The sequence below is a fragment of the Doryrhamphus excisus genome, chromosome 4 (genome assembly GCF_030265055.1).
Source record: "Doryrhamphus excisus isolate RoL2022-K1 chromosome 4, RoL_Dexc_1.0, whole genome shotgun sequence".
NCBI classification, from domain to species: domain Eukaryota; kingdom Metazoa; phylum Chordata; class Actinopteri; order Syngnathiformes; family Syngnathidae; genus Doryrhamphus; species Doryrhamphus excisus.
The window spans coordinates 2422151-2432816 of record NC_080469.1 but is presented as its reverse complement, the minus strand read 5'-3'; the positions used below and the strand labels follow the sequence as shown (position 1 = coordinate 2432816).

General features: G+C 39.2%; 1 protein-coding gene across 1 annotated transcript; it reads right to left on the bottom strand.

The window, feature by feature from the left end:
• Positions 1-2413: 2413 nt before the first annotated feature.
• vamp8 (vesicle-associated membrane protein 8 (endobrevin)) lies at positions 2414-9443 on the bottom strand. Its single transcript, XM_058069887.1, has 3 exons — positions 9246-9443; positions 5529-5696; positions 2414-4401 (listed from the first exon to the last, which is right to left on the bottom strand). The coding sequence occupies exons 1-3, from the start codon at positions 9258-9260 to the stop codon at positions 4210-4212; spliced, it is 375 nt and encodes a 124-aa protein (XP_057925870.1). The 5' UTR covers positions 9261-9443; the 3' UTR covers positions 2414-4209.
• Between the last annotated feature and the right edge of the window lie 1223 nt (positions 9444-10666).

The following is a 10666-nucleotide window of genomic DNA, read 5'->3' as shown; positions in this document are numbered from 1 at the left end:
CATCAATCGCTTTTCATTTCTTATTAAATGAATTTTAATAATAAATAGGTTAAATGTTTCAGTTCTTTATTAAATCACAGTTCCAGTTGATAAAACAATAATTATTAATAAGTATTAAAATCTGAATTCAAATGATGAAATATAATGTATTATTAAGTATTATTGTTAAGATGTGCATTTCTATTTTTTGTATTATTAGAACGCTTTTTAAAAACTATTCACACAATATTGTGTTGAAAAAGTACGTATTACAGCAAATATGAAACTATCCCTCAGTGATTGTGGTGCATCATGAGGCTGATCATTATTCATACAGAAGCACAACATGAGTCTGTCCAGAAGGTCCCAGGCCAAAGACCCAACCAACAAAAGGCTTTTTTTTCTGGGAAAAGCATCAGAAACACAAAGGCCATAGTCAGCATTCCGACCACCATGTTTTCCCATAATCGCCTAATTGTCATCCACGGATGGTTGACCGACATCCACATGACTAATCTCAGGAACAATAGAGCTGCTTTCTCCCAAGTCTGTTATTCTTGACACCTAAGCCCTGAGCGTCACCACCTGTTGATTCACTGTTGAATCAACACAACTGCTGGGTGTCCTTTAGCCTCCTAAGACCTGCATGATGTCTCCTGTATAGGGGTCATCTTGGAGCTAAAAACAACAACAAAAAAAAGGAGAACAGACTTTACTGTTATTATCTGTGTTAAAATTGACATCATATTTTTGCTAATATGTGAAACAAATAACATTTAAATGTTGTCCAGTAAAAAAAAACATTAGTGCAAATGCATGTGCAGTGCAACAGCGCCCTCTTTTGCAAAATTAAGAAACCACATATAGTTAGTTTGGGAAGACAAATTTTTCAGATTAAAATGAACAAAGCATTATTAGAGCCCTGTAGACATGACAAAACACGACTATAGTCACATTTATACTCTTTTTATTTACAACATATTGCGCAACTGCAGGGTCTTGAGACACATGCTAACTCGCAAACTAGAGAGCTAGCGACCTAAACGGTAGCCTTCAAGTTATTTCCTTTCAACTTAAATAGCCAAAAACTTACCACTTCCACACAGATAGGGAGGATAACTATTAACAGTTATTTATTTGTTGTGCTGTTGACATTGAGGAAAACAAGTTTGAATACACTGACAATAAAAGATTAGTTTAGGTTTGCTTACATACACTCCTGATAAAAATTGACAACATTTTTTAGGGGGTTCTACATCTTCTTCTTTCTTTTTGGGCTTTTCCCTTCAGGGGTCACCACAGCAAATTAAGCGCCTCCATCCAACCCCGACATAAACGGTAGCCACCAAGTTATTTCCTTTAAACTTAAATAGCCAAAAACTTACCACTTCCACACGGATAGGGAGGATAACTATTAACAGTTATTTAACCTTTAACATGAACATGAATCAAACGTAATATTTTTTTCTGGGTAAATGATACCATACAGCATCCATATCAAACTCGCAAACTTAAACTTTCATATCAAGGCGGGGGCCTCAAACTAGTGTCCTGCGGGCCACATTTGGCCCGAGGGCCACGTCTTTGAGACCCCTGGTTTACATGGTAAAATATTGTAGATACTTTCCAGTTAGCATACAATATGGCACATGTCTTGTTGTGTTATTAATACACTGCGTGAGTGTAATTGTGTCCTTCATGTATTTTTTTTTTTATCACAAAACATCCTTGTTAGCAGCTTGCTAATACATGGAACAGGAAGTGGAAGTCAGTTCTGTCACCTGTCTGTGATGTCATCTGAGGTTGACTGTAGTTCTTTGCTAACCGACACAGTTTTATTTACAACATATTGCGCAACGGCAGGGTCTTGAGACACATGCTAACTCGCAAACTGGAGAGCTAGCGACCTAAACGGTAGCCTTCAAGTTATGTCCTTTAATCTTAAAAAAAGCCAAAAACTTACCACTTCCACACGGATAGGGATGATAACTATTAACAGTTATTTAACCTTTAACATGAACATTAATCAAACGTAATAATTTTTTCTGGGTACATGATACCATACAGCATCCATATCAAACTTGCGCGGGGCCGCACTAACATTAAACTTTCACATCAAGGCGGGGGGCCTCAAACTAGTGTCCTGCGGGCCACGTTTGGCCCGCGGGCCGCGTGTTTGAGACCCCTGCTTTAAACTTAAAAAGCCAAAAACTTACCACTTCCACACGGATACAGAGGATAACTATTAACAGTTATTTAACCTTTAACATGAACATTAATCAAACGCAATAATTTTTTCTGGGTACATGATACCATACAGCATCCATATAACAGTATATTATATATATTATACCCAACAGTATATTGAGTAGAATGTTATTCCATGTTAAGAGTGTTCTAATGTTACTAACTCATCACACCATCAGACAAGTGATAGCAGAAGCAAATGCATTTATTCCGTTTAAGTTAAAACCAATACATGATGCAGGGTGCAAAAAGCGGGAATACAGGTCAGCTGATTTGGGTTCAAGAGGTCATGATGACAGTAACAGTAACGGTGGTCGGAGGTCATGAAGACAAATTTGATACCAGTGTAGTTAAAAATAAAATATTTCTAGTTGTTCATATTTGATTACAAAATGCCCACCACATCATGTATTTAATAAATATACGCCCAAATCATATACACTCATTAACATCAGGCGGGAAAACATTTTTCATATATGCAACAGATCCCCACTATTTGTGAGCGTTACGTTCCGGGATGACTATAAAAATATCTATTTTCGACACACGACCCTCCTCAAATCAAATTTCAGATCAACATTTGCAATAAAAACAACTGTTGTACTTATTAGAGCCAGTTCCAGAACCCTCCCCTTTCTGTCAATGCAGGTGATCTACTCGATCTACTCACCGCTAACGAATCATAACATAAGCTGATCCGTGTCTGTTCAAGCTAGTGCTTCCGTAGCCAAACAAACCTTAGCGTCCCGGCACACACAACTACGGTGTGTTCAAGGACAGCCGAACAAAGTGCGAATTGTCAACGCTTGACGAAAAACATGATCAATGACTCAAAAAAAAAAACATGTAATAGTAGTAATATATGCTGTATGTTGTTCCTGTGTAACAATTATTACCCACTTATATCGAATAAGATGTGTTTTCTGTGGAAAAAAAAATGAAATAAAATATTTTTTTGAACAAAAATGCGCACATATATGATGTGCCGACTGACACAATGTAACAACCCTCCCTCGATAAAGCTCTTCTTTCCCGTCAACACTCAAGGAGACAAAGTAATAACTCAAACGATACACACGACAACGCACAAAAAGCCGATGAAGCGCAAAAAACGATTAAGTGTCTGCTAAAATGAAAACGGGAGATTAAAAAGTATCCCATTCCTCACAATGATGTAATTTTCCCGTCACATCATTGTCCGGTTTTGCCTTCACGGTGGAGCTGGTGGTTGAATTTCAACATTTTTTTTTAAACGTTGATATGCCTTGAAGTTTAATTTACCGGCTTTTCTCGATTATGCGACGCCACAAAAACAAACAAACAAAAAAACAACACAAATGGTCAAATAAAAATAAGCACTGCATTTTTCTAACTACACAAGCTGCCTTTTGTACAGGTAGTATAAGTAGTACTTTGGCCTCCATATTTACTTCTCCAATCCACATAGTGCCTGGATGATCCTTCATGAATGTACAAAGTAACAACTGTGCAGCATCCATTAACCATAACACATAAAAAAAAAAAAAAAATTGGATCTAGATTTTTTTTTTTTAAAGGGTATAAACTGCCAACGTTCCAAAAATTAAATTAAAAGTCACCAACTCCACCTAAAAAAAAAAAAAAAAACATTTATTAATATGTTCTATAATTCCGGTTTCCTCCCACATTCCAAAAACATGCTAGGTTAATTAGCGACTTCAAATTGTCCATAGGTATGAATGTGAGTGTGAATGGTTGTTTGACTATATGTGCCCTGTGATTGGCTGGCTGGCAACCAGTCCAGGGTGTACCCCGCCTCATGCCCGAAGACAGCTGGGATAGGCTCCAGCACCCGAGTGACCCTCGTGAGGAAAAGCGGTAGGTAGAAAATGAATGAATGAATATGTTGTATAATTTTCTAATGCTCTATAACTGTGCATCAAGAGTGTGTTCATGATTAAATGAAGTGTGTATGTACAATGACTGCATGTGTGTGCCTTTTTCTTAAGGGTTGGTGGCGGGCGTGGGTTCGACGATAGGCGGCACGGGCGCACTGACTGGGATGACGCCAGTAGCCAGGAGGATGATGATGAGGACGATGATGAGGACGATTACCACGATGACCACCACCAGCTTGACGTTCTTCCACCAGTACGAGCGAGCCACTTTATGGGATGTATGCTTGAAGTGCTGGGCCTGGGGTAAGGACGGAGAGAGTATACATCAGGGGTCTCAAACTCGCGGCCCCGCGGGCCAAGTGCGGCCCGCGAGACGCTACTTTGAGGCCCCCACCCTTGATACCAAAGTCAAGTGGTTAGCGCGCAGACCTCACAGCTAAGAGACACAAGTTCAATTCCACCCTCGGCCATCTCTGTGTGGGTTTTCTTCCGGGTACTCCGTTTTTACTCCCACATGGAAACATGCTAAACATGCTAGGTTAATTGGCGACTCCAAATTGTCCATAGGTATGAATGTGAGTGTGAATGGTTGTTTGTCTATATGTGCCCTGTGATTGGCTGGCGACCAGTCCGGGGTGTACCCCGCCTCTCGCCCGAAGACAGCTGGGATAGGGCTTATCTGCAGTCCCTGTATGCCTACAAGTAAGCAGGTTTTATGACAGTGCAGCTGCAAAAAGCACCCTTCCTTTCTCTGCCCGGCCTTTTATACAATCTTGAGTGTATAGAGGCTGTGTAGAGGCTGGAGTCCTGGACCAGGATCAGTTTTCGAACCGATTAGTTCTGCTAACCAAAGATTCATTGTACATTGTTCATATCAATTTCTCATTTCTTCGTTTTTAACTTCACCAGAGCGGCACGGCGTTCGAGTGGTTACCGCGCAGACCTCACAGCTAGGAGACCGGTGTTCAATTCCACGCGGGTTTTCTCCGGGTACTCCGGTTTCCTACCACATTCCAAAAACATGCTAGGTTAATTAGCGACTCCAAATTGTCCATAGGTATGAATGTGAGTGTGAATGGTTGTTTGTCTATATGTGCCCTGTGATTGGCTGGCGACCAGTCCACGGTGTACCCCGCCTCTCGCCCGAAGACAGCTGGGATAGGCTCCAGCACCAACGCGACCCTCGTGAGGAAAAGCAGTAGAAAATGAATGAATGAAAGGTTGTCAATCGTTTTTCATATCAGGGGGACGCCCCTTTTCTAGCCGGTATGTCGGACTAAGACAGGAGCTACCTTTTTTTGTTGCTTTATAAACCATTGGAACACATAACTTCTTTAACAAAAATCAGCGTTCTTGGTGGTGCATCTACTGGCTTGTTATTCTGGTTTAGCTTAGGACTCCATTTCTGATGAGACAATTACAAACCCCAGCTTGCAGGTCGGCAGACTTGTCCATGAGGTCTTCCAGTCTCTCTCCTCGAGCAAGGATTCGGTCCACATTCTCTGTCATGATGTTTTTGACTCCATCGACCTCATTCTTCATGGTCTCCATCCTGTTCAACGGTTCTGGCGTTTCTACAGCACCCCCTCGCTCCTGGAGGACAGAAAAGCATAGCAAACTCAACAAAATATTATGTCAACAGATAAGAGATATGATGTGAATGTATTATCAGGAACAAATATACAATACTAAATATTTTCATAACTATGGACAATTTGGAGTGGCCAATTAACCTAGCATGTTTTTGGAATGTGGGAGGAAACCGAAAAAATTAGTTCATAACAGCGTAACATATCAATGACGTTAACAATAAATACAATACACGAAGAATCTAATAAGTTTTTCATCACTTAATATTTTTGTAGATAGCAATAAAGCACACCGGTCTGCACTCTGCCATTCTTGTCACAAAGTGGTTTGGCGTCTACTGCAAAGTCTTTATCTGCAACAATCTGCAATCACTAAATCTGTGGCACGTATAACATGAACGTAAACAATACATAGTCGCTAGCATCATGTTGGCGCATGGCTAAACTGCCGTTGCATCTTCACTAGCTTAGTTACTATTTTCCTCTCAGTGCAGAATGATACTGTAACAAACAGAAAATGTAACACTGAAAGACATTAACGATATAGTCACATTTATACTCTTTTTATTTACAACATATTGCGCAACTGCAGGGTCTTGAGACACACGCTAACTCGCAAACTAGAGAGCTAGCGACCTAAACGGTAGCCTCCAAGTTATTTCCTTTAAACTTAAAAAAAGCCAAAAACTTACCACTTCCACACAGATAGGGAGGATAACTATTAACAGTTATTTCACCTTTAACATGAACATTAATCAAACGTAATAATTTTTTTCTGGGTACATGATACCATACAGCATCCATATCAAACTTGCGCGGGCCGCGCTAACATTAAACTTTCATATTAAGGCGGGGGGCCTCAAACTAGTGTCCTGCGGGCCACATTTGGCCCGCGGGCCGCATGTTTGGGCTGCACGGTGGTCAAGTGGTTAGCGTGCAGAACTCACTCGGAGACGAGGGTTCAATTCCACCCTCGGCCATCTCTGTGTGGGTTTTCTCCGGGTACTCCGGTTTCCTCCCACATTCCAAAAACATGCTAGGTTAATTAGCGACTCCAAATTGTCCATAGGTATGAATGTGAGTGTGAATGGTTGTTTGTCTATATGTGCCCTGTGATTGGCTGGCGACCAGTCCAGGGTGTACCCCAGCTCTCGCCCGAAGACAGCTGGGATAGGCTCCAGCACCCACCGCGACCCTCGTGAGGATAAGCGGTAGAAAATGAATGAATGAATGAATTTTGGTTTAACTTTACTTCTAGAATGTGCCAAGCTGCAGGCTGCAAATGGCCCTCACGCCGCACTCTGGACACCCGTGGTCTAACCAATTACTCAATTAATCATAACAACAATCTTAGAAAATAATAGTGAGTTGCAGCCCTACAAAATAGTTCATGCATGCATTTAAGTGTGCAGAGTGTCTTGCTTCTTAGGCTTGCTCAATCTACTATGCAACTTCCCACTTACAGAGAACGGTAGCGGATCACTGTGATCTCAAAGTACCGACTCAAGTACCCACATTATTTTCACTCACACGTTCACCGTGTTCTCAATAAATGGTGATGCCATCTCCAGACAAGACTTATCCAGTGAAACAGCAGCACTTTCATAGCTGATTTTAAGCTGAAAGTCAGGACCAATTACCAATGTGATTTAGCGGCTAAGGCAGGGGTGGGCAAACTACGGCCCGGGGGCCACATCCGGCCCGCCAAGTGTTTCAATATGGCCCGCCTGTTTTTCTCAACATACAACCTGGCATCCACTTTTTGATGGTTGAGGTAGCTGCTTTATCAATTTCGTTATTTGATGTGGTCTGTTACAAAATGCTCCTGTAAAAAGGGACACAAGCACATAATAATAATAATAATAATAATAATAATAATAATAATAATAATAATAATAATAATAATAATAATAATAATAATAATAATAATAATAATAATAATAATAATAATAATACTATTATATTAATATTGTTGTTAATAATATTAATATAATAATGGTAGTAATATTACAAAATACTCCTGGAAAAAGGAGCACAAGCACAATAATAGTAATACAAATAATGATAATAATAATGATAATAATAAGAGAAACACACTTTACATCAAATAAATGATTTCAAAGTGCACATATAGCAGATTGCATGACACTTTTACATGTAAAATATGTGTAAAAATATAGGTGTAAAAATGGACTGTTACGTGTAAAATACTACATAATCCCCCCGTCAATTTTGTTAAATTAATGCGGCTCGCGAGTCAAAAAGTTTGCCCACCCCTGGTCTAAGGGGAACTGCGCTATTTTGGGTGAATTTTGCCCGTCATTCACAATCCTTATGTGAAACGTGAACTATTTCTTTCCCTTTTCTGTGCATTTTGGCGCGACAGAACAAGTTTATATGAGCTAGCTAGCAACAAACGTCATGGGAAATACCTATTTTGACGCTAAAGACCTTGCAAGAAAAATGTTAAATATTTTAATCTCGCGGGCTAACACAATTTGTCGCTAATCGCTAGTCTCAGCATCATTCACAGACGGAAGACACACTTGTGTCTAGTGCTGGAAGACACAGTCATCCCAAGTGTTGTCATTACTGTTATTAGCATAACTAGCATAAGTATGTGTAGCAACGCGGCCTAGGAAAGAAGTTTGAGTAGTGTTTTAAATCATCCAAATACGGCAAAACAACATTTTTTTAGAAGGCTTCATAGATGAAATAGGTGTAGCATTGTAAGCTAGCTCAAATTAACTAGTTTTCTCATGTTATAATGCACAGAAAAGGTAAACAAATACGAGTTCATGTTTCACATAAGGATTGTGAAACTGTATACCAATATTTCTTCTTCAAAATTTCTCATTTCTTTTGACACAAACCAAAAAGCTCAATTTTACCCATCCACACACACCAGGCACAGACTTTTGTGCCATGTATTATCAATTATGCAAATTAGACTGTGACGTCATTCGCCCACCACGGAAGCCACTGCCACAATTACACAGCAGACCTGTGGGAAACCCTAAACCATGACAGATACATGGATTAATATCTGGGTATTTACCACTGCTATTAATCAGAAAATACAACTACAATATGCAATACAATACAATAATAATAAAAATAACATTAGGACTGCCGCGTTGTGTGCATTTAGCTGTAAAATGTTCCTTTAAAGGAGACGTCTTGAAGCCAAACGACAAAAAGTACAGGTTCCTACAATTACAATGTTGTCACGCCAACGAAAACAAACATTATTTTTTGGCGTTAATAATAACAAATAAAAAAAATATGACAGCGAACTAGAACAATCCTCGACTTAAGCTTCAGTTGACATGAAGGAGTCGCTTGGCTGCCGACAAGGAAATGAAGCCTTGACGTTCAAACAGGCGTCATTGTGTTGATCTTTTTTCGAATTAAAACTGAATTGGCAGACATGGACAAACTTGCTTTAAAACGTTGAAGACAACGTTCAAATCCGTAGACACACAAACGGTTTCAGAGTCCGAACACTTTTTTTTTTTTTTTAAACAACAAAACAGCAACCATTACTTCTTACCGGGTCATAGTCCATCTTGTTGCCAGCACTTTGACCGAAACCCAGAGCAGAATTTCTTCAAAGTTACTAAACGTATTTAATTCTTTTTAAGTGGAGAATTTGACACAACACGAAGAGAATAGCAGGTTGTCTCTTTGTTTAACTTCCTGGTTGTGTTTTTTTTTCCCTCCCTTCAAACTTCATTCCTTCGACTCTTGTGTCAAAGTGGCTAAAATACACACCGACTGGCACTCGCCGCTTGTGAAATTAAAATGTACATCCGGTTTAACAAATTTAAAAAAAAAAAAGAAAGACACAATTAAATAGTTGCAGGTTTACATTCCATTTCTGCATTTGCCAAAAAATAGTTTTTGTTGCCTGAATCATCGTTTTACTTCTACGTTGCTGGAAAATAACATAATACTAAAGGACGATTGTGTTTTATTTTTAAAGTCTTGTACTTTATTTCCTTTATTGTTGTAAATGCTACCACCAGTTACGTCATACCATCATTGTACTTTATTTGTATAGCACCACGGAAGGGGTGTCATTTTCTTTTTTTTTATTAAGATGGATTAATTAATGATTAGTTAAATATATTATCTTATATTCCAAAACATATTATTTATCAAATCATAAAAAGATCTTGAAAAAGTTCAAATAAAAAAGTGCCTTGAAGTGATGCGAAGACAACAGAATGAATGGCTCCCACCACAGCCGAGTGACGTACGCATACCCGCACGTGCTGACGTCATTCCACGTTCCACCCAGCATGGAACCCAACCGGTTCCTCCTATTTGGGAAGGTGCTGGCTGTGCTGAAAGAATCATTTCCTGACTATGGTGGTTGCAGGCTGAGATGCAATGCTGACAACTTGTCATTTTCCACTTGCTGACTGATCGCCATACTTTTTACTTGAAATTAATTTGATTATGACTATAATCGGAATAAAACGCAAACATAGCAATATATAAACATAGCGATGTCAATAATTTGAAAAACACAACAAAAAAACATATTTATAGGTGGCTTTTTTGTAGACATTATCTGATTTCACGTCAACATTTACAACAAAAGTGACATTAAAAGCTGGTATTTGATTAAATCCAGCTCCAGGACACTCCCTTTCTCTTTATTGGCCATTTTCCACTTGTGACAAAGGACGCTAACACAGTCTAAACTTAAACCCTACATCCTGCCTCAGTTATTAACGCCCTTGATGCTGAAATTAAACACATTCGTCCTATAAATATCATTATACCTCTATAGCAAAGTTACTAAAAATGGTTTTCTATACATTCTTTCACCCATATTAAATCCCATCAATAGCAACATTTATTATTTACAATGCACGTCCACTATTTGTGTGGACAGCAGGGCCGCATTTGTAAACGTACTCTTTCCACAAGTCCACCACATGCTTATCACCTGAATCAAATACA

Coding starts and splice junctions, on each gene's coding strand:
- vamp8 (XM_058069887.1), bottom strand. Junction 4,402..5,528: donor CTGCCGACCTGCAAGCTGGG/GTTTGTAATTGT, acceptor TCCTTACCCCAG/GCCCAGCACTTCAAGCATAC.